We start from the raw sequence: 22,630 nt of genomic DNA, 5'->3' as shown, positions 1-22,630 counted from the left end.
AGCCCTGCAGTGCAGCTGTGTTACCCTGAGGGACGTCTCAAACTCCAGACGTCACACACACACACACACACACAAAAAACCTGGTCTCATCTGCCGCCACAAGGCTGAATTTCATCCCTACCACACACACACACACACACACACACACACACACAAAACCTGGTCTCATCTGCCGCCACAAGGCTGAATTTCATCCCTACGACACACACACACACACACACACACACACACAAAAAAACCTGGTCTCATCTGCCGCCACAAGGCTGAATTTCATCCCTACGACACACACACACACACAAAACCTGGTCTCATCTGCCGCCACAAGGCTGAATTTCATCCCTACGACACACACACACACACACACACACACACACACACACACAAAACCTGGTCTCATCTGCCGCCACAAGGCTGAATTTCATCCCTACGACACACACACACACACACACACACACAAAACCTGGTCTCATCTGCCGCCACAAGGCTGAATTTCATCCCTACGACACACACACACACACACACACACACACACACACACACACAAAACCTGGTCTCATCTGCCGCCACAAGGCTGAATTTCATCCCTACGACACACACACACACACACACACACACACACACACACACACACAAAACCTGGTCTCATCTGCCGCCACAAGGCTGAATTTCATCCCACACACACACACACACACACACACACACACACACACACAAAACCTGGTCTCATCTGCCGCCACAAGGCTGAATTTCATCCCTATGAGTTGATCTTAGTCCTCAGCACTCACTCTTCACTGTAACCGCCTCTCGCGCCTCACCTTCAGCCTAGGGGAGCCCAGCAACAGGGTTACTGAGTCTCTATCCCTCCTCCCCAAACCAGTAAGTGAGGCCTGAGTTCTGTCCCTGAGGGCAGAAAGGACTTGTGACTGAAGCAGACAGACCCCGGCGCTCTGTACAGGGTGGGGAGAGTCTGCGGTGCTTCTGGCAACAGGAGCGGCTAGAATCACATCCAGTCTTCTGACCAGGACCTCAGCAGACTGCGGAGGACACTTCCGGGGGCCCGGCCAGTGAGTTTTCAAACATGTTCCATAATGGTCTATGAGATGTTTAGAAAAAATTTATTTGAACATATGAAAAGAAACTTTAGGGAACCCAATAAAACAGAGAAGTTCCTCTCCTCAGTGCTGGGGGCTACGCTCACAGGATTCCCTGACCTGTACCAAGTGCTGGGTGCAAGCTCGCGATGCCAGTGGTTCAGCCTTGCTCCCTGAGCTGTGGGCGTGGCCTGTGTCTCGGTGGGACGCAGCCCACCCCCGGGGAGGAAAGCCAGGCAGGTGGACTCGGCGACGCTGGTCCCCCATCCATGCCCCTTGGCACAGGTTCAGGGTGCGTGTCTGCAACGACACGCCGGACCACAGGCTCACAGTCCTGGCAGCTTCTAAAGGTGCCGGCGTGGCTCCGCAGAGGGCTGGATGATTTTTCTTTCATTGGTCGCATCTGGACTTTTACAGATGTTGACAGGGAGGAGGCGCAAAGATGCTGATGTCACCGAACTTTGGCACCAACCGGGTCCTGTGGCGAGGAGGGGTCACCTGGCCGCCCCCATGGCCGCCTCTCTGCTCACCGCCCTCTGCCGGGAAGGCTTCCTCCAAACCAGGCATGGAAGGCACGGTGCCAACTCAGCAGTTCACGGAGCCAGGCTAGTGGATGGGCCTGAACGGGAAGGTCATGCCTGAGATGAAGGTGTGCCCGGGGTGCGTGGGCAGGGCAGGGTGGGCAGCCGGGTGGGCTGGCACGGCCCCGTAGCCCAGTGGGGGCGTGTGGATGTGGGGGTAGAACCCAGGGGGGAGTGCCGTGTGGGGCGATTGCTGCACGGGTCCCGAGATCACCAGCTGGAGCAGGCTGCAGAAACAAGGAGAGGGGTTAGGGTGCGCTGGCTCCAACCACACTGCCCGCCTGCCCAGGGCCACTGCAGGGAGGCAGCGGGCGGCTGACGGCACCAGGCCTCTGGGTGAGGAAGGCTGTGTGCCCAGGAGAACGGAGGGGGTGACCTGGAGGCGGTGGGATGTGGACTGGGGGGGCCTGGAGAGGGAGAGGCCACGGCGGGAAACGCCAGGACCCTGCCCACAGTGCCGGGAAGCAGGGGCCCTGCGGTCCACAGGACCCTGCCCACAGCGCCGGGAAGCAGGGGCCCTGCGGTCCATGGGCGTTCTGGACACGGCCTCGGCGTCTGTGGTTCAGGGACGACTGCAGATCACTGTCTGTTTCGGCCTCGGCCATCCATACCCAGGGGGGTCATTGTGACGGAGGGCCACGCTTCTCTGAGGCATTCCAAATGACTGAGTCCCAGCTGAACGCCAAGCACAGCCATAAGGCAGCTGGCCTTGGACGTGACCCTGACATCCAGCGTCCTCAGAGGAGGCCCAGGCCTGGACCCAGTCCTCAACCACTCTCAGGGCCCCCTCCCGTCCCACTCCCACCCCCGGGAGCCTTATTCCTCCCCTCCTGAACTCCCTTCCTCCCGGGTCTGCACCCTCCTCTCTGCAGTTCAGGACGTCCACAGCCTCTGCCTCCCAAGAAGTCCTCCTCCCTCCTGAATTCAATGTCACCTCCACTGCTGGCCCCTTCTGGACCCCCTGGGAGAGTCTCCTCTCTTTTCTCTTGTCCTGTCTGACCCGCCCTCCCCTCCCAGCACAATCAGCAGGGCGTCTTAACCTCCTTACCACCTCTAGCTCGGCCGCAAGGACTCAGCCTAAACACCAATCCCCTCCTTCAGGGCTTCCTCCCCAGCCCCGCTCCCCTGACCTCTGCTCTCCCAGCCTCACCCCAGGGTCTCCACTGTCTCACACAGCCAGGGAATCCCGCCTGCCAGGCCGCCTCCCTGCCCCCCAGCTTCCCTGTGGCCCTGGGCCGCGCCGTCCCCTCACATGGCCCTGCTCCAGTGCTGGAGTATCTCCCGTGGAACCACTTCATTCCCCTAGGAACCACTGCATTTCATCCTCTCTGTTTCACCCCCCAGACGTCCACCCGGGCTCCCGGCCCCTCTTGCCAGCAGCCTGGGGAACAGCCCCTGGCCCATCCTTTGGCCTCAAGTTCAGCCTGCGCTCAGCGGTCACACCTGCCTGCCCTCCTGGGCCCCAGTGGGGCTGGGGTGGGGCCCTGGGCGGCTGGGCGTACACACTGTGAGTGTGCCCAGCCACCGGGCACACTCACCTCTGTCCTCACTGCCTGCCAATGACGGCCCTAGGGCCCCACCATCTGTGTTAAAAACCAAGGGGAAGGAACATTCCTCCATATTGAAAAACCCTCGGAAAGAAGATTAAGCATCCAACTAACCTAACTCGGCCGTTCTCATTCCTGTAAACCCGCCCACCTGCTCGCTGCGTTCATATATACATTTGCTGTTTTTAGCGAAGACACACGATACTCTGGCCACCTGATGCGAAGAACTGACTCACTGGAAGAGATCCTGATGCTGGGAAAGACTGAAGGCAGGAGGAGAAGGGGACGACAGAGGATGCGATGTTGGATGGCATCACTGCCTTGATGGGCATTAGTTTGAGCAAGCTCCGGGAGATGGTGGTGGACCGGGGAATGGGTGCTGCAGTCCATGGGGACACAAAGAGCCAGACACGACTGCGCAACCGAGCTGACCGGTGCTCCACGCCTCTGATGTAACGTTACCAATTTCCCAAGTGTCCCTGTGGACGGGAGGGCCAGGTTGCTTCCAGCTTCTTCGCTACTAATGATACTGCCTTTGCATGAAACAGCTTTGTACACACAGTTCTTTGCTTCTTAGATTCAATGAAATTAACCTGATTCCAAGAAACCCCTGAGCTACAAGGTGACGGGAGACAGGACAGCAGCAAACGCTTCTGAGGTGCTTCCTGCCTATCAAGTGCTGTGCTACCTGCTTCCTGTGTTTTTACTCAATTAATCGTCACAAAAATCCCATGATCGGGAGCAGGGCACGGGAGGCAGGGGGGGCTCGAGGCAGGTGCCATGGTTTTCTTGATTTTACAGAGAAAACGGAGGGAGCGAGAACATGCCTGAGGTCACACAGATAGGAAGTGGCAAGGCTGGGATTCTTCCCAGCAGCTGTGCGGCCACACGGTGCCTGCTCCTCGCCACTTTTACCACGGCTCTCCCCCAAATTAGGACAAGAACCACGACCGCTGAGGGGGAGACTGCCGGGCACCGTGGACAAGGAACTCTGCAAATGCCACCTCGTTTAAACCTGACTATGACCCTGGAGGCACACAAATCAGCGGAGGGGGAAACTGAGGTGACAAGGCGGCCCAGCGTCACTACAAACCACAGGCAGAACCGCACTCGGAACCTGGTCTGTGGCACCCAATGTCAGGGCGCTGGCCTAACCCACACGCTGTGGCCCAGGGCATGTCCCTGTCCTGCCCCCCTAAGGGCTGTGCCACCATAATGTCACCAATGGTGACACAAGAGCACCACAACACACACCCACACTGACTTCGTCAGCGATGAAGGACACTCAGGGGCTTCCGTGGTGGCTCAAACGGTAAAGCATCTGCCTGCGCGGCAGGAGACTAGCAGGAGATGCAGGTTCCAGCCCTGGGCCGGGAAGATCCCCTGGAGGAGGAAATGGCTGCCCACTCCAGTGTTCTTGCCTGGAGAGTTCGATGGACAGAGGAGCCTGGCGGGCTACAGTCCATGGGGTCGCAGAGAGTCAGACACGACTGAGCGACTAAATAACAACAACATCAAAGGACACTCCAGCTCACTCCAGCTTCTTCACTGACACCCAGCAAGACAGCCGCTTCTCTCACCCTCCCGATGGCCGCTCTGCTGGGGCTTCCTCTCCTGTGCGTTACGCTATCACATCCACCCCCTCCCCCACTGATCGGCAGGTCCTGGGGGTCCCTTACACACAGAAGCCCTAGACCCTGCAGACCAGCTCTACCCAAGGCAGCCAGGGCAAGGGGTCCGCCCTGCCCTGCACACCCCCCGCCCCTGCCTCTACCCCTATGCAGCCCAGCCGCAAGTCTGGGGAGGGCACTTACTTATTATGAGGCAGCCTGGAGCACAGGGTTCTCAGGTCGTCTGAAATTAAAGGGACAGAGAATTAAGGAACAGCTGGGAGACGACAAGGGGAGAAGCTCCCGGATGTTCAAGGCCGCCGGCAGGACAGTCACAGTGCCTCACTCTCACCTACCACTGCTCGGAAACCGGGTTCTCATTTTTCTTCCGTATTTGCTTTAACACGCCAGGCCCCCAAGAGAAGACATCACTTAGGAAAGAGGGCGGCTCTGCTGAGAACCCGTCAGATGGCTGGGGAAGGGCCCAGAGAAAGCGGATCAAGGCTAAGAAGGAGATATGAAGCACACGTGGGACTGCCGTCAAGGGCTGGGAGCCGGCGCTCAAAGAGCAAAGGCGGGCGTGTCATCAACACCGGGTCATGCTCCCGGGCGAGTTCCAGCACTGAACATAGGAGAATTGAGGAACCCTCTGAACAGGTGATGGGAATGTTTCCTGTACTTGATCATGCATTCCACTGTATATAAATTATGCCACAATAGAAAAGAACTGCACAAAAAGAAGATTCCCTTGGAGGAAGGACATGCAGCTGTTATTATCCATGCTCTGGAGGAGCCCCGGGTCTGGGCAAAACAGCCAGGAGACACCGAGATGTCTCGATGCGGGGTTCTACCTGGAGGCGTCCCAGGACTTCTGCCCTCCTCCCTGCAGTCACCAAGAAGCAAGACGATTTAAAACCAGAGGAAAGAAGTCCTTGTCCAGGAGACCCTATTTTGGTTTTGTTTTGTTTTTTTTCCCAATTCTTTTTTTAGGTTTTTTTTTGGGGGGGAGGGAAGCCCCTATTTCCCTCCCCAGAGGGGGTGGCACCCCCCACCCCAGGGGGGCCCGGCCAGGCCATCACCCACCTCTCGTGCACAGCAGGGCCCCGGAGGCCATGGCCACCTGCAGAGCCTGTGCAAGCCGGTCCAGGGCGAGCTCGATCTCCTGGGAGGCGTTGAGGGGGTTCAGTTCATCGGCCAACCTGTTCACCTCCTCCACCAGCGGGACCATGTGGTCAAAGAGGACGAGCCCCAGGCGGCCGTACAGGTTCTTCTCGGTCAGGTGCGCCTGCAGCATCAGGAGCACCTGCAGCACGCTGAGGTGCAGCTTGGAGTACAGCAGGTGAGCGGCCCGCTCCGCCCCGCCCGAGTCCTTCGGGACTTTGGCGGCGACGTGGCCATTGGCTAAGGGGGTCTTCTTCTTCCTTTTGTGAGCCAGGGGGGCCTTCACACACCAGCGGATCAATCCGGTGAGCGGCGTGAGCTCTAAAAATCCTATCGGGAGGTTGGCGGCAATTGGAGTATTCAGGAAGGTGATGAGGATCAACCTGGGGTCCTCCAAGATCCAGTTGACGATCATCTCAAGCAGGTCCAACGGGGGGATGAGATCGTCTGCAAACAAAGATGCGTTCATTCAGAAGGGTCCTCAGGGACAGGAGGAGATGGGAAGATGGACTTCCTAGCTCACAGGACTCACCACCCGATACCCTGTGCCTCTGTCCTCTCCTGAAGATGGTGTGCCTCTGACTCCTCTCCTGGAACAACCCCTCCTGAGGGCTGGTTCTCACCTGACTCAGCGTCCTGGGACCCCCAGCCTGGCCACGGCAGGGCTCAAGAAACGTGTTAAGCCGAAAATTCCCAAGAACTCCATTATCCCTTGAAGATCCCATGTGTCAATTTAAATAAAAATCCACTCTCTGTAACTAGGGGGATTTTATTCCACTGGAAAAGACCCTGGTGCTGGGAAAGATTGAAGGCAGGAGGAGATGGGGCCAATAGAGGATGAGATGCTTGGATGGCATCACCAACTCAATGGACATGAGTTTGAGCAGACTCTGGGAGATGGTGATGGACAGGGAAGCCTGGCGCGCTGCAGTCCATGGGGTCGCAGAGAGTCGGACGCGACTGAGCGGCTGCACAACAGTAAAGATCCATATCTAAAACCGCTACCACACGTCCCCCCTTCCCGGGGAGTCGCTTTTGTCCGTGTCTGGTGTCCCCTGTGGTCTATCGTGTGCGGTCAGCCCGGGCCTCGGGCAAGACTCCTGCTGCCTGGCACCAGGATCCTTCAGACGCTGAAGCAGATGTTCAGCGCCAGCCCTCACTTCTGCCGCCAGTTCATCACCTGTCACTGAATAGGTTTGGTGACCGTTACGGTGGCCTTCGGGGAGCAGCTCAGAGTCCAGACAGTGATCTGTCCGCTGCTAATGTTAGCTGCCAGCCCCTGTCTAAGCTAAGCCTGGCCTCCTGTGATCCCCGAGACCTGGGACATTCCATAGCAAAACAGAGAAATTATAACGACAAATGCTGACACTCATTCTGAGTTAACCACGTGCCAGGCACCAGTCTCCTTCACATGGATTAACTCAACCCTCAAACAACTCATCTATTATATAAAGGATAAGGAAGCTGAGACACCGAGATGTGAAGTCATTTCCTCCAGACTCATTAAAAGTACACAGTGGGGCGACTTCTCCGGCAGTCCAGGGATTAAGACTCCTCCCTCCCAGTGCAGGGGGCCCAGACTAAATTCCTGGTCAGGGAAGATCCCACATGCCACATGGCGTGGCCAAAAAAAAAAAAAAGTACATGGTGGGCCCAGACCTGACCCCAGGAGGCTTTTAACAGCGAGGCGACACCACCTATCCTGGGATGGCTGCATACTGCCCCCGGGCTGTCTGTGCGCACAGCAGCAGACCCCCGGCCTCCTGTCCCTGGGGCTGTGCAGCCTTCAGCTCATGACAAAGCTAAGGCTGACGGAGTCCCTGCCAGGCTGCTGTGGTCCAGGGCCATGCTTGAGACTGGAGAGCTGGGGGGAGTGAGCCCCACGTCGGTGTCAGCCCCCTAGATGCTCTTTCACAGGGGCCACTGGCCTCTCCCCTAAGATTATCTGCTGGTTTGTGAATGAACCGCCCGTTCCCTGCTGCTATGAATGACGGTATCAGGAGGCAGCAGCTGTCGATGAGTTGGACTTGGCGAGGTAAACACTGGTGACTCTGAGTCTGTCCCCTCGACTTCACAAGACGTGTCCATCTGGGAAATGCCAAGTCTCAGAACCACTTTTCCAGCAACCTAGCCCCTCCCCAGCCCTGCACACATCTCAGCTGAGGCATCTCCAGAGCCTGTACACAGCACTTGTACACATGTGCTCTGTGTACACACGTGTGTGTACCTGAGGAACCCATCTCCACAGTCTTGCTTCGGGGAGACCTGAGTTCTCTGCACCCATCGGGCAGGAGGGTGTTGTTTGGTTAGGTGAGCTCCTTTCATTTTGGGGTTTTGGAGGTGGAGACACCCCAGGTAGGCCTTCCCATTACCCGAGCGCTGGCCATGGCAACCACTGTGCTGCTGGCGGACTCCATGCCCGCCCTCTGGGCCACCGCCCTGCAGCCGGTGATTTCCGTGGCTCCAAACTCATCACATTACACACATACAAAAACAGAGAGCTTCTTGTATGCCAATCACACGTTGGCAGCGGTTTAAAAAAGAAAACAGACATCACTGACATATCAGACTGGCAAGCTGACATAAGAGAAAAATACCACGTCTCACATCCATTCGAGCACGTGAGTGGTATTCTGTGAACACTTTTTCCTTCTGCACATGTTAATTAATCCATTTATTAATCCAATGTTAAAACCAATTTCTGTTCTTGTTGCCCTGGAGTAACTGAAGAAAGGGCAACTGCGATGCTGTGAACTTGCTTGAACTAAATCTTTCCTATGAGAAGACAAAGGACCTGAACACTGTTCCCAGCTGTTGAGTGCTCTTGCCTCTGTGGAGAGGGCCAGGAAAGGTGCCCTGCCATGGCGGGGTGCTGCCAAGTCCAGCCACCCATCCCAGACACCAGACCCTAGCTTGCTGGGCTGTCTGCCACCCGGACTGTTCAGAGTCAGCCAGATGGGATTCACTAAGGAGAGTTCCCCATTAGGAAATCCCAGAGATCTAAGTAGCCCATGCCTTTAGCTTTTAGCCTGAAATAAAGTACACATTGCAGAGGGAAAGATAAAAAGACAAAGCATTTGCTGGCTGGGTGGTCAGCGTGCATACCACTGGCAGTCAGCTGAAGCCGTTTCCAAGCTTACCTGATGACAGGTCATACAGTGCGGTGACAGAGGTGATGAACTGGCAGCAGAAGCGAGGGCTGGCGCTGAGTATCTGCCTCAGCGTCTGGACGGAGCCTGGCACCAGGCAGCAGTAGTCGTCCACGAGGGCCCGGGCCAGCCGCACACAGTAGGCCACGGGCGTCCGCTGCAAGGAAGCCACAGGCCAGTAACTAGGGGTGCGGAGCGCCCGCGCACGTGCAACCATGAACACGCGGTGAAGACCAGAACCGGCAGGACCCCTCCCAGGCAGGGAAGAAGATGTGACCGGCTTACTCGGAAGCAGGGACTGGCAAGCGAAAGCCTGCAGACCAAATCCTCCCTGCCACCTGCTTTTGTTTTACTGAAACACAGCCCTGCTCCTGTGCCACGAGGGCAGAGCTGAGCAGGGGTGACAGAGATCACAGGACCCGCAAAGCCTAGGAGGCTGACTGTCTTGCCCTTTACCTGAAAGGCCTGCTGAGCCCTGCTTTGACGTCTACTTGGGAAAAGTCATTCTTGACTTCAAGTGGGGAAATGACCGTTTTTGTAACCCTACAGGTAAGACTCTAAAGGTAAAAATTAACAGTTGGTATCACTTTGACGTGCTTTAGCAGTCTGTGAACTGTCATGTGACTTACCGCAGCACTGTCTCAATTTTTCTTACAATCTTCTCCTAGTACAGGTTCCTACATCACCACCCTCCCGTCCTTTTGCCCTCCTGGTCAGATGCCAACCTGTAGCCACATTCAGCAGTTGCTCAGGATGCCATAGTTCCAGGGCTGAAACAGGGCCTGGGTGTCAGGGTGTCGGCAGGGTGTCAGACCAGGCTGTTCATTTAGGCACTAAGCCAGCCATCCCTACACCTTTCCTCGGAGGAAGCTGCAGCGCATGTCAAGGGGTGTCAAACCCTGACCCAAGCCACAAGACCCTTTCCCGTTAACATCTGCTTTCACTTTGCTAGAATGCCAGTACAACAGCACCACAAGAGATAAATGGAAAATCACAGGATGAATTTCAAGGCGTTAAACTTGACTTAAGCTAGGTTGCCAAGGGATAAAGGTTATCTCGAGGTTAAAGACAACACGAGAGATGAGTTCAGGGGCCCTAGAAATCAGAATAGTGACAATTAAGGTACGTTTCACTAAGATTTACCTGTGTGCTACAGAGAACAATATGCATTTTTACTAGCCCAATGTTAAAGACGAATAAGATCATAGGAAAAAACATTGAGATAAATTTTTTAAAAACACAAATGTCATCAAGTCCTTGGGAATGAAGCAAGTTTGAGAAACTGAATGTGGTAAATTCTGTTAACTTAGCTGAGGACCACGGTAATAAAATTTTGAGTTAATAATTACTCTAAATGGATTAGGAATTTTTCAACAACTTTGAGTAACAAAAAAGCAAAACAAAATAGATCTTCCAAAAAACTACCCAACACACAATCTACTACGCGTGTACAGAGTTGGCTCCAGGCGTGTCCGACTCTTTGTGACCCCATGGACTGTAGCCTGCCAGGCTCCTCTGTCCATTGGATTCTCCAGGCAAGAATACTGCAGTGGGTTGCCATTTCCTCCTTCAGGGGATCTTCCCGACCCAGGGATCGAACCCGTGTCTCTTATGTCTCCTGCATCTGCAGGCGGGTTTACCTTATTTCCCCTTAGATATTTAAAAATACTCTAGAAGGCTTCTATGTCCACATCCATTAGAAGAGCAATCAACTTAGAAGTGGCACTCTGGAACAACTCATAGGCTTACTGATCTATAAAAAACAAGAATACTGAAGTGGGTTGCCACTTCGTTCTTCAGGGGATATTCCCCACCCAGGGATCAAATGTGAGTTTCCTGCATCTCCTATACCGGCAGGTTTTTTTTTTTTTTTACTGAAGGATAATTAATGTACAGAATTTTGTTGTTTTCTGTGGATTCTTTAACATAGGGAAAAAAATTCTCTAGAAACCAAAGTGAAAGTGAAAGTCGCTCAGTCACCTCTGACTCTTTGCAACCCCATGGACTGTATAGTCCCTGGAATTCTCCAGGCTAGAATATTGGAGTGGGTAGCCTTTTCCTTCTCCAGAGGATCTTCCAAACCCAGGGATTGAACCCAGGTCTCCTGCATGGCGGGTGGATTCTTTACCAGCTGAGCCACAAGGTAAGCCAGAGACTACTGGAGTGGGTAGCCTATCCCTTCTCCAGGGGATCTTCCCGACCCAGAAATCGAACCGGGGTCTCCTGCATGCAGGCAAATTCTTTACCAACTGAGCTATGAGAGAAACATCTTCAGAGACTTGCAGAAGTACCTGGAGCCAGGACGCTGCACACTCCAACACTGGGATTCGACACACAGCCACTGCCATAGAGACAAGTTTTCCCAACAAGCTCATCCGGCTGTCATCCGCTTTGTTCCCTTGGGGACTGAAAAGGGATGAAAAAATAATCTGCCGGACAGAGTCCTTGGTTTGCTCCTGGAAATAATTGCACATGATTTCAAGAAGTTGGAGCTCCTGCAGTGAATTTAATCTCTGTAAAACAAATCCGGGAGAAGCGGGGAGAAACGAAGCGTATTAATTAATTCACACGGTAAGAAAACACACTATTTTCCCCCAGGGAACTTTTCACCTCCCTAAAGCCCGGGTGCCACGGAGTAGAACTCGATTGTTAAACGTAGGGAAATGTCCCTCTGCGTCATTATGCATCACCCTGTGGGATTCACGGTGACCTACGGTCTCTTCTTTTAACAAAACCTTGGAGACGCAGGGCTCACACACCCCCAAGACGGGCAAATTGGCCGTTGCTGAAAGAACCAGGCCAAGGGCTAGGACGGAGCCGCTGCTGCGAAGAGAGCTCGCGGTGCGGTCGACGCTTGTCACCGGGAAGAAGGGAGCCGGGGTTCACGGATCGGGGCGGGGGGCCTGCCGGCCGCCCGGCGCACCTTGGGCTGCGCGCCGCGCTCCTTGGGCACCTGGAACACGAACTCCTCGAGCAGCTCCACGGGGCCCTTGTCCACGATGGGCAGCGGCGCGCTCTGCAGCTGGCTGCTGAAATAGATGTCCAGGTGGTACAGCACCTCCTTGGCGGCGCTCAGCGCGTCGCGGCGCAGCAGCGAGTGGCGGATGTCGCTCATGGTGCAGCCGCGGCGGCCGGGTCGCCGGGAGCGCCGACGGACTTCCGCTCCGGGGCCCCCGCGGACGCGACAGCCGCCGCCGCCGCCGCCGCCGAGACAAAGAGGCCGCGGCCCGGCCTCCGTCCGCCGACCCGGGGCCTGCGCCGCGGCACCCGCCCGCCCTCCGCCGCCGCCCGCTCGGGCCCGTTCAGGGGGCCATCGCTGACCCCGCCGGCAGCCGGCGGGCGCCCCAGCTGCGCGTCGACAGCGCCACCGACAGCCCTGTGAACCAGACGCCGCGGGGCCGCGCTGCAGCGGAGTCGGAGCGCGGCGACGGCGGCCCGCAGGGGCCAAGCGCGGGCGGCGGCGAGGGCCCGCCCTCGGGGAGCGCGCCCCCTAGCGGCCCGGCCCGCGGGAACGGAAGCGGAGGCCCCGCCCACCCTGACCCCGCCCCTGCCGAGGGGGAGCCACACCTCCCCACCCCCCGGCGAAGGCTCCCGGGGCCTGGTGCCCCCCACCCACGCCCCAGAGACCCTCCCGGAGCTCCCCTCGCTTTCTTCACGCGGCGTTCAAAGCTTGCGCATCTGATTTTACCGAGCTTTTCCAAGGACAGGGTGGTGGTGCAGGGCCCTGGCTCAGGCCTCAGCCATTCATTCACTTTTAAGATTGAATCTAGTCTTAACTCACGGGGCTGCAGTGACGCGGAATGATACCTCCTACCCCGGAGTTCCTATTCCCCAGTGCCCTCTGGAGTGGCCCGGTCTGCCTGGAAGGGCCACAGGGAACCAGTATCCTGCTCCTGAAGACTAAGATCTGAAAATCTAAAAGCCCTCAGCACTTTCTGTGAATCTTTTTCCCTGCGTTCATCTTTCTGCAATGAATTAACTGGGGCTTAGTTCGGGGTTTTAAAAATAGGGCAGAAATGACTTGAATGTGGCCACAAGAGGCCAGTTGAGGGCAGGCAAGAGGCCACAGGGATGTGCTTCCTGTAAAAGGCCCATCCTAGCCTGCAGGTGGGTCAAGGTGAGGATGCTGGATGTGGGTCAGGACTTAAAAAAAAAAAAGCCATGGTCTTTCCCTGGGAAAGATGGAAAAGGACATCAAAGAGGCTGCATCCAGGGACAATTCCAAATTACAGGGACCCTCCTGCACATCGGTGGACACAGCCATAAGGCCCCTCCCATCTAGGTGCCCAGCCTGAGACCAAGGTCAAGAGGAACCTCTGAGAAGTCACCTTTGAGTCCCTTGGCACCAGGATTTCAGGGATGCTCTGTTCAGCCAGCTGACTGAACAGAGGATAAAAGGGTTTATTAGCAGGGTACCTGGCAAAGATTAGACACCCAGCAAATACTAATTTCCCCTCCTCTCCTTAGCCACTGAAAGCCAACTCATAAACACAGCAGAAACCAGAAAAACAAATAGACCAACGCTTACAACGTACCCATGTGTATAAATAAATGTAACTGTATTTGAAAGGCAGCAGCACTCTTCCCAGCCCTATTTCTCCTTTCTCTCGTAACATGCAGTAGCAGGTAGAAAGATCTCCCGAAGGTTGCTCCAAAGCCCATGCGAGTGGATGTTCCGGTAGGCCTGGGGCTCCGCTGCTGGGGGCCTGGCCACGTGGGGACAGTGCTGGCACCAGGCTCGGTCGCCTTTGTACCACTCGTTAGTGGTCTGGTTGGTGGCGGCCAGGTACAGACAGAAGCACAGATAGCCCCCCAGGAGGAAGCTCAGCACCACGACAAAGCCCACCAGGAAGACGATCCTTGGGAAGGTCAGGAACAGGTACTGGGGACAAAGAAGCATCACGTTAGACAGCCAGGCTGTGACCCAAGTCAGGGTCACCCCACCAGCCAGGGTCTTGTCCACACACATGGCGGAGCTGCCTCCCCAGCTCCCCAATCTCTGACCCACTGAAGACAATCAGAAACACAAATGGCACAGACAGCCCAGGAGGAAATCCTGGCGTGTGTAAGAACGTCATACGGGATAAACGGAGTGCGTACATTGAGGAAAAGGGGAAGGACGCTCGGGAAATGGTGTTATGCCAGGTGGCTATGCAGAAAATAAAAATAAATGCAGATCTTAGTTCATACATCAACACAAAGTCCAGACAGACAGATCAGTCTCTCTCTGAAAACAATATGACCACAGAAATACATGTATAAGGGTATTCACTGTAACATCAGCCCCTCTTCCCAAAAGAAACAGGTTAAATGTCCATCCAGGAGGTAGAACAAAACTCTGGGATAGTTACGCTATGGAACAATAAGGAGCCATTAAAGTGAGGTCAATGTTTGTGCATTAATTTGGAAAAGATGCTGGAAATATATTGCCCAATGAGAAAGACAAAATGCAAAAATCACCATGGAATCCTGTTTGTGTAAAAATAAAGCTAACTCTGTGAAGGTGTATGGCTATATAAAACAGATTCAGGGGGGAAAAAAGCCTGAAATAAACAACAAACTATAAAGGCGTTTGCCTCTGGAGAGTGAAATTGTTGGGAGAGGAATAATTTCCAGTTTATATTTTATTTTTGTCCAATATAGTTCAAATTTTCTTTTCACTCCTAGCTTTATAGAGCGATAACTGACAAATAACATTGTGAAAGTTTAAGGTGTAACAATGTAATATACAACATAATGATTATCTATAGTATACTGGTGAAACGATCACAGTAATGTTAGTTAACACATCAGTCACCTCCTATAGTTATAATGTGTTATCCTAGTATCAAATAGATAAAGAGAGCATAATACACACACACAAAAACACCCTAAAATGGACTTATCATACAATCCACAATCACACTGAATACCTATTTTCATACAGCAGCTTATAAATGGAAGTTCATAGCAGCCTCATCAGTAACAGTCCAAAACTGGAAATTATCCAAATGTCCCTCAAAGGGTAACTGATTAAACAAACTGACCCATCCACACCATAGAATATGGTGTGGCAGTAAGAAAGAATGAACTACTGATACAGGGAAACACCTGGATGGATCTCAAAGAAACTGTGGTGAGTGGAAAAAACCAACCCCAAACTGCTACTGTAGGGTTCCATGGAGGTAACAATCACGAAATAACGTAATGATAGACAGGACAGGTGGGTGGGAGCTGGGCGTTAGGGATGTGGGGAAGAGGCTGTGGGGATCAGGGGTACCACCGAGCGTCTGCAGTGATGGACAGAACACCACCTTGACTGCAGTGGCTGTTCTGCAAACAGCCCGCAATGCAGTTACCTGAACAAGAAAGACAGTGTCGACAACCTGCAAGTGGCCGAGGTCATCGACGTAGGTCTGCAGGTACACGTCTGACATCACCACCAGCCGGACCAGGAACACGGTGCTCACCACGGCCATGGTGGCAGCCGAGGCCGTCAGCGTGAAGAGGTAGGAGAGGAAGTACCGGGTGTTCCAGGCCCCGATGCAGTTGTTCACCCACACACAGTGATGGTCAAACCGGTGCACACACCGGTTACACACACCTGCACAGCAACAGGGGAGCCACAACCCTGCGTCGATCCTTGGTAACAACAGCAGGCACACCTCCCGAGAACGCGACACACGGACACGAGCTGAAGGCTGGGGGAAACGGCAGCTGCCGCCACGTTTTCAGAACCTCGGTGTAAATACAGGGGCCAATACAGTAGCCACGTGTGGGGACTGAGGCCTTGAAACACGGCTACAAGAACCACCTGAAGGAATACTTTGTTGACAGTGATAAATTCACACTTGTTTTCCAATTTATGCGATGCTCCTTTGAGTTCAATGTGAGTTAACACTGAGGTGACACAGTACTTAGTGAACTCACTTTATTTAGATATAATTTTAAAACTGATGCTTCCGCTTCAAAGTCACATCAGTTTTTTGGATGAAGATGAACCATCACGTCAATGTAGATGTGGATATTAAAGGAAAAGGACATTTTGGTACTGACTCAGTCACTGAAAAACTATTACCAATGTCTAGAAGAGCTTGGGTATATGAATCAGTTCTTCCAACTATAAATTTTAAGAACTCTAAATACACATCAAGAATGTCCAATAAAAAATTGATGTTTACTGACTGAGAGGTACCAGTGATGTAAAAAACACAATGAATTCCAAGAAATTAGTATGAAAAGGGAACATAAACAATCCACGAGTGATATTTTTATTTTTTCTATTGATTACACGTTAAGATGGCGTTTTAGGTATGTTAGGTTAAATGAAACACATATTAATTTTGTCCATTTCTTGTTTACTTTTGCAATGCGGCTACTGGAAAATTTAAAATCCCCTACGCTGTTCACAGGACGCTTCTGTTGGACAGCAGCGATCCAGTATCTCGGGCATGCCTTAAGAGAGTAGGCTCTGCCAGGACTCAAGTCAGCAAACGCAACATCCCACAGAAGCATCTCTTGGGCAGCAAGCCCAGCCAACAAGGACAGGCTGTCGGACCCAGAGCTGAAGGCTGCTCACGAGAACACAAGGCTTCACCCCCAGGTATGTTAAAGAAACCATGATCAGGTCCCTACCGGCAGTGGCCGCTTCTAGATGTACGTAACATTCTCTGACAGATAGAACCCACTTGTCTGCGGGGCGAGGGCGGAGCTGGAGGGTCAAGGCCAGACTTACCGCAGTGCTTGGACCTCGCCGGTTTCCTTAAATCACAAGCAGGGCACCTCACGTTCTTTGGGAACATCACTTCATCGAATTCATAAACTTGAAGGAACAGTAACTCATTTGCTTTTGTTATGGTGCCTGAAAAAAGGAAGCACAGGTTGTCAGTTTTGAGCTACACAGTCGACTGGGTGTTCAAGCAATCTGTCCTGGCAAAATACAACCAACATTGCTATGTTTAGTATTCCAAATAATTTATTTTTTAAATTAACAGCTTTATTGAGATACAGTTCATAAAACCAACTGACTTGTTTGTAGTGTGCCATTCGGTGGTTTTTACACTCACAGAGTTGCACAACCATTACAAGCAGCGTTAGAACATTTGCATCACCCCAACAAGAAACCCTTTAACAGTCACTCTTCACTTCTCTCTAGTCCCACAGCCTCTGGCAACCACTAATCTACTTTCTGTCTCTATGGATTTGCCTTTCTTGAACACTTCCTATAAACGGAATCATACAATATGTGGTCTTTTTTTACCTGGCTTCTTTCAGTGAGCATAATGTTTTCAAGGTTTTTCCACGTTACAGCATGTATAAGTACTTATTCCTCCTTATGGCTGAGTAACATTCCACTGAAGAGGTATATCTCATTTTATCTATTCATTAGTTAGTGCACCTTTAGTCTTTCAAAAATAGAAGTTAAAATAAAAAAAATACCCGGCAAGTATCCAGCAAAAAACAGTGTAATAATATCAGACAGAGGACCCTTGAGAACAGTGCATTACTAGTAACAGAGAGGCTCATTTAGAAAAAAGAATCCAGAGATAATACTAATTCTAAACTTAAATACTCCTGAGTATATATAACTATTATACACACATAAATATTTAACAGCTTCAAAATATGTGAAGAAAAAAATCTGTCAAACCTACCATTAGAATGAGATCACATACTCTCTGAGTAATCAATCAAAAAAACTTAGTACGAATATAAAAGATCTCAACATAATTAACATCTTCATCTAATGGGCTTAAACAGTTGCCTGTATCTAAGAACTAGACGATATATACTCTTTAAGAAAACATGGATTATTTATAGAAACTGACCACATACCTGGGCATAATGCAAATATCACTAACCATTTTAAAAGAAAATGTATCATACAGACTGAAAGCTCTGTACATAACACAATTAAGTGAAAGTGTCAAAAAATAAAAGTGTATCGCAATTTTTAAATAGTTTAAAATAATCTGTGAGGCAAAGAAGCAAAAAATAAAGTTAAAAAAAAAAGAAAGCACACCTGTGTGCGTGAAGAAGGACAAAAATAAAATTAGAAAACACTCAAACGGAAAGATCAGGCTTCCCTGGCAACTCAGTACAGAATATGCCTGCCAGTGCGGGAGACACGGGTTCGACCCCTGGTCTGGGAAGATCCTACACGCCTCAAAGGCAACGAAGCCCGCGCACCGCAACTATGGAGCCTGTGCTCTAGAGCCCGGGAGCCGCCACCACTGAGGCCCATGGGCCCTGGAGCCCGGGAGCCGCCACCACTGAGGCCCACGGGCCCTGGAGCCTGTGCTCAGCAACAAGAGAAGCCCGCGCACCGCGACGAAGAGGGGTCCTCACTCGTCACGAGAGAAGAGCCCGAGTAGCACCGGAGACTCCGCACTGCCATAAATAAATAAATACAATTTAAAACACACAAACCTGCAAGTTCATGCACACCTTACATACCAACTCTTCTGCAAAGCCCTGAGAGGGATCACTACTTGTTTGTAATACTGTCAACGAGTCTGACAGTTGAGCTGTCACCAGTTTCTATACTAAGAGCCTCAACTTACCAGGGTTGGTTACACAACTTAGGGTGAAAAAAAGCAGGTTTACAATCAGCAGCAGATAAGGCAGAAAAAGGTAATACAAAGAGAACTCCAGCTGTTGACAGAGGCCGAAAATTTCCCAGGTGTACTCGGTATAAACCATCCCTTGCAGGATGAGATGCAGGACAACAAAGGTGTAGTTTCTGAAAGAAACAGGGAGACGGCTTGTCACAGGGGCTTCCCGTGAAAACTGGTGCATGCTATGGAATTAAAAGATGTTTACTGCTTGGAGGAAAAGCTATGACCAACCTGGACAGCGTATTCAAAAGCAGAGACATTACTTTGCCAACAAAGGTCCGTCTAGTCAAAGCTATGGTTTTTCCAGGAGTCATGTATGGATGCGAGAATTGGACTATAAAGAAATCTGAGTGCTGAAGAATTGATGCTTTTGAACTGTGGTGTTGGAGAAGACTCTTGAGAGTCCCCTGGACTGCAAGGAGATCCAACCAGTCCATCCTAAAGGAGCTCAGTCCTGAATATTCATTGGAAGGACTGATGCTGAAGCTGAAACTTCAATACTGTGGCCACCTGATGCGAAGAACTGACTCATTGGAAAAGACCCTGATGCTGGGAAAGATTGAAGGCAGGAGGAGAAGAGGACGACAGACGATGAGATGGTTGGATGGCATCACCAACTCGATGGACATGAGTTTGAGCAAGCTCCAGGACTTGGTGACAGACAGGGACGCCTGGCATGCTGCAGTCCATGGGGTCGCAGAGTCAGACACAACTGAGCAACTGAACTGAACTGATGCTATGGAAAGTGAACCAAGGGACACCACTTCTTCTGGGCTTGAGTAAGAGTAATCATTGAAACCTTTCACCTACTGCCTACCACACAGCAAGGATTCAATAAATCTTATCAATTATCATCATCATCTTTGTTGGGAATTGAGGTCTCAGTATTAGATACATTTCTTTTTATAGAAATCCGTGTCAATATTTTCTCTTTCTTTAAATATTTCTATTTAAAATTAGGTATGTTGAAACCCCAAAGATATAAGGCAGATTATCCATGAGTAGAGGGTCTGAACCCAGGAGTCTTGATCCCTCCAGCATCGTGCCCCCTAACACGCTGGAAACAAACAAGGAACCTCCTGAAGCCAGAGGACAGCAACAGCTAACAAGCTAAACAGGATAGAAGATACTACTAACACTTAAAACTCTGAAATAGGAATACCTTGTATGGAAGAGGTAATGAAGCACGCTTAGCATGGCTCTCTGAAGACATTCTGGAATTATATATGAAAATACCTAAAACAAAAAAGAAGGCTTCAGTTTCATTTCTCGTTATCCACCCCCAACTCCTAAACAAATTACATGCATCACTTTCACCCTGCAATACTGGTAATATTAAGGCATGTTTCTTCTTATGGGCAGAGAACTGATCTAAGTGAGAACAGAGGAGGGCTTCCTGCAGCAGGCCTTCCTTTGATGCCCACTCCTCTGTTTCTACCCTGACCTCACACAAGGCACCAACTGGAGGTCTTCAGGCAAAGGGAGGTGAGCAAAGGGGCTGGATCAGGTGATGCTAATGTGAACTGCTAACAAAACCTTTCCCTGCCCTGCGTTCAATCCGAAGTCCCAGAGTCCACTGGGCATTAGCCTGGGTCCCTCCCAGCCAACTCCCTCCCAAGGCGCTTCACCCCAACTCTGCTCACTCTGATCCCTGGAGTGTGGGTAGCCTGATATTCGGCTTTCTGTTCACACAAGCCCCAGTTTCACCCATCAGGGCCCTCCAGGCATACACTTCTCACATTCATGCCCAATTACAGGCATCAAATCCAGGGAAACAGCCAGTCTTGAGAATGATAGCTTTGGAATATACAACTGCCGTAAGTAAAAGAACAAGTGAACGAACAAATAAAAATGGCATCACCTTTTCGTTCTGGTGGAAAACTGGCGAGCCTTTCGTGTGTGTGTGTGTGTGTGTGTGTGTGTGTGCGTGTGTGCTCAGTCGTGTTCAACTCTTTGTGACCACATGAACTGTAGCCCATCAGGCTCCTCTGTCCATGGGATTTCCCAGGCAAGAACGCTGGAGTGGGTTGCCATGCCCTCCTCCAAGGGATCTTCCTGACCCAGGGGTTGAACCTGCGTCTCTTTTGTCTCCTGCACTGGCAGGCAGGTTCTTCACCACTAGCGCCCCGAGAAGCCCAAGCCTTTTAGACCGGTGTTATTCAAGTGGTCTCCAATCATCACTGTTACCTGTGCTCCTCTGCTGATCAGGCCTTGCAAGTAATGGGTTTTCGAGCCTATGCAGATCATCACAAAACCAAGCAGCACCAAAGCCAGGTAGAGCAAGAAGAGAACCAGAAAGTCCATCCTGGGTCTACGAAAGAACACAAAGAGCGTGACTGCTACTGAGGGATGTATTCTAACGCATATTCGCAGACACTGATTCCCTAAGTGGCTCCTCAAACAGAATTCTTCAGCCTTCTAGCACGAACTGCCTCTCAGTGGGGCTACTCACCTGGTCATCCTTCAAGAGTTTCCTAATCAAACCACTGTGGTCTGTCTTGTGGCATTTCCTGCCTGCAAATCCCACAATCAGTGGGGGAGAATATGCAGAAAGCATCGGTCTTCCCTCAAATAGCACACTGATATGAAATGTACCCAAGAGAATCTGCTAACAATATTATTGGAAAGAGGGTCCAGCAGAGGAGGTCAGGGGCCAGGATCAGTAATGGCGTCTTATGAAGCAACCCTCCAGGCCAGTGACCCCAACAATCAGGGACCACCCTGGGGGACCAGAGTCAACAAACAGGCAGGCCTATATTAAGAAACTGGAAACGGTTACTCTGGGCCTTGGCAGATATGATTCTGGGCAGAACTTTCAACTGAGATAACCAAACTGGAAACTCTACACGACATAAGACAGAAGAAATAAAGAGCAGTAATTCTCACGAGGTGATTCGGGGTCCCCAGCCTACATATTTCTTTTATCTGGATAGCTTTCAGCCGACAGCTCTGGCGTTCCTCCTCCGAACATTCACTGAGAACTCAAACGGCATCTCCTCTTGCGCAGCGGCGTGCGCCTGGCGCAACGAGTGGCACCCAAAGCTACAGGAGACATGGTTCCCCTAGGAGGCTGGATCTGGCTGCAGAGACATCAATTCAACACACACGATATAATAGACTAGGAGTCAGGGGCGGACTCTACTGTGGGAAAGAATGTGAAAGTCAGAGGATGTTGTGCCCCCGCAGGGTGAATGGGAATTTTAAGATTTCGAGAGGGCAAAAAAGCTAATCGGGAAGAAATAACCAAAGAGACTTGGATCTTGGTGTTTATCCCTATACTTAAGGAGCCCACGCTGGGGACCCAACAGAAGGGCATTCCCGAGGCTACACTCCGTCCGAAGATCCCAGCAGCTCCGGCCATTTCCCCAGGAGCCAAAGCAGGGCGGGGGTGGGGCGGGGTTAGAAAGATCGGAGGGAACACGGAGGGTGTCTGGGCGCCGGGCAGCCCCACACAACGGGAAAGGACTGGTCAGACGGGGAGACGTACGACCCTGCGCCAGCCCGGGTACCTAACACCCGAGTGGAGGCTGACTTACCGCCGGGATCTGCCAACAACCAGCTTTGCCCTGGCCGGCGCCTCCAGGGCGCGTCCCCAGACTTCCGGCGGACACGTGACGTCAACATGCGAAGCTATTGTTGGCCCGCTCGACTTCCGGCGGAAGTGCTTGCGGAAGGCCGCAGGGGCGGAGCTGTCTGTGGCGTTCTGCTCCCTTTGAGGCGTCTCTAGTTTCCCGATTGGGCACTTCCAGACCGACGACTGGAGGTCCAGTTTTGGAGAGCCGTTGTCAAAAATCTTACAAAAGACTGTCCCAGGCCTGGTGCGGGTGAGGACGCCGGTGTTGTGAAGCAAACCTAGCCACCCGCTGATCTGAGTAGAGCCCAGTCAGGGCTGGGC

General features: G+C 52.1%; 2 protein-coding genes across 4 annotated transcripts; both read right to left on the bottom strand.

The window, feature by feature from the left end:
- Window positions 1–1,094: 1,094 nt before the first annotated feature.
- INTS15 (integrator complex subunit 15) lies at window positions 1,095–12,574 on the bottom strand. 2 transcript variants are annotated; one of them, XR_011462586.1, is made up of 7 exons: window positions 12,063–12,574; window positions 11,431–11,652; window positions 9,131–9,296; window positions 5,913–6,437; window positions 5,034–5,073; window positions 3,456–3,698; window positions 1,740–1,899 (listed from the first exon to the last, which is right to left on the bottom strand). XR_011462586.1 is itself a non-coding variant. In XM_005902923.3 (6 exons), the coding sequence occupies exons 1-6, from the start codon at window positions 12,252–12,254 to the stop codon at window positions 1,698–1,700; spliced, it is 1,347 nt and encodes a 448-aa protein (XP_005902985.1). In that variant the 5' UTR covers window positions 12,255–12,570; the 3' UTR covers window positions 1,095–1,697. The 2 variants fall into 2 exon arrangements, 1 of the variants encoding a protein (XP_005902985.1); XM_005902923.3 differs by lacking the exon at window positions 3,456–3,698 and having other exon boundaries at window positions 1,095–1,899; window positions 12,063–12,570.
- Window positions 12,575–13,674: 1,100 nt separating this feature from the next.
- ZDHHC4 (zinc finger DHHC-type palmitoyltransferase 4) lies at window positions 13,675–22,369 on the bottom strand. Of its 2 annotated transcripts, XM_014480518.2 has the most exons (8): window positions 22,272–22,369; window positions 21,648–21,815; window positions 20,923–21,046; window positions 19,898–19,971; window positions 18,682–18,860; window positions 16,854–16,979; window positions 15,478–15,722; window positions 13,675–14,021 (listed from the first exon to the last, which is right to left on the bottom strand). In XM_014480518.2, the coding sequence occupies exons 2-8, from the start codon at window positions 21,704–21,706 to the stop codon at window positions 13,731–13,733; spliced, it is 1,098 nt and encodes a 365-aa protein (XP_014336004.1). In that variant the 5' UTR covers window positions 21,707–21,815; window positions 22,272–22,369; the 3' UTR covers window positions 13,675–13,730. The 2 variants fall into 2 exon arrangements, with proteins under 2 accessions (XP_014336004.1, XP_005902986.1); XM_005902924.3 differs by lacking the exon at window positions 22,272–22,369 and having other exon boundaries at window positions 21,622–21,808.
- Between the last annotated feature and the right edge of the window lie 261 nt (window positions 22,370–22,630).

This window comes from Bos mutus, chromosome 25 (assembly GCF_027580195.1).
Source record: "Bos mutus isolate GX-2022 chromosome 25, NWIPB_WYAK_1.1, whole genome shotgun sequence".
Classification (NCBI taxonomy): domain Eukaryota; kingdom Metazoa; phylum Chordata; class Mammalia; order Artiodactyla; family Bovidae; genus Bos; species Bos mutus.
This window is presented reverse-complemented; position numbering and strand designations above follow the sequence as displayed.

What these genes read in the sequence shown, in the direction of transcription:
- INTS15 (XM_005902923.3), bottom strand. Translation starts at nt 12,254, where the DNA reads ATGAGCGACATCCGCCACTCGCTGCTGCGCCGCGACGCGCTGAGCGCC. An exon ending in AGCGCGGCGCGCAGCCCAAG is followed by an intron (nt 11,653 to 12,062) that starts GTGCGCCGGGCG and finishes TTTGTTTTACAG; the next exon opens with AGATTAAATTCACTGCAGGA. An exon ending in GTGCAGCGTCCTGGCTCCAG is followed by an intron (nt 9,297 to 11,430) that starts GTACTTCTGCAA and finishes GCTTCCTTGCAG; the next exon opens with CGGACGCCCGTGGCCTACTG.
- ZDHHC4 (XM_014480518.2), bottom strand. Translation starts at nt 21,706, where the DNA reads ATGTTCGGAGGAGGAACGCCAGAGCTGTCGGCTGAAAGCTATCCAGAT. An exon ending in CATTACCTCTTCCATACAAG is followed by an intron (nt 18,861 to 19,897) that starts GTATTCCTATTT and finishes TGTTTCTTTCAG; the next exon opens with AAACTACACCTTTGTTGTCC. An exon ending in GGCGAGGTCCAAGCACTGCG is followed by an intron (nt 15,723 to 16,853) that starts GTAAGTCTGGCC and finishes GTTGCTGTGCAG; the next exon opens with GTGTGTGTAACCGGTGTGTG.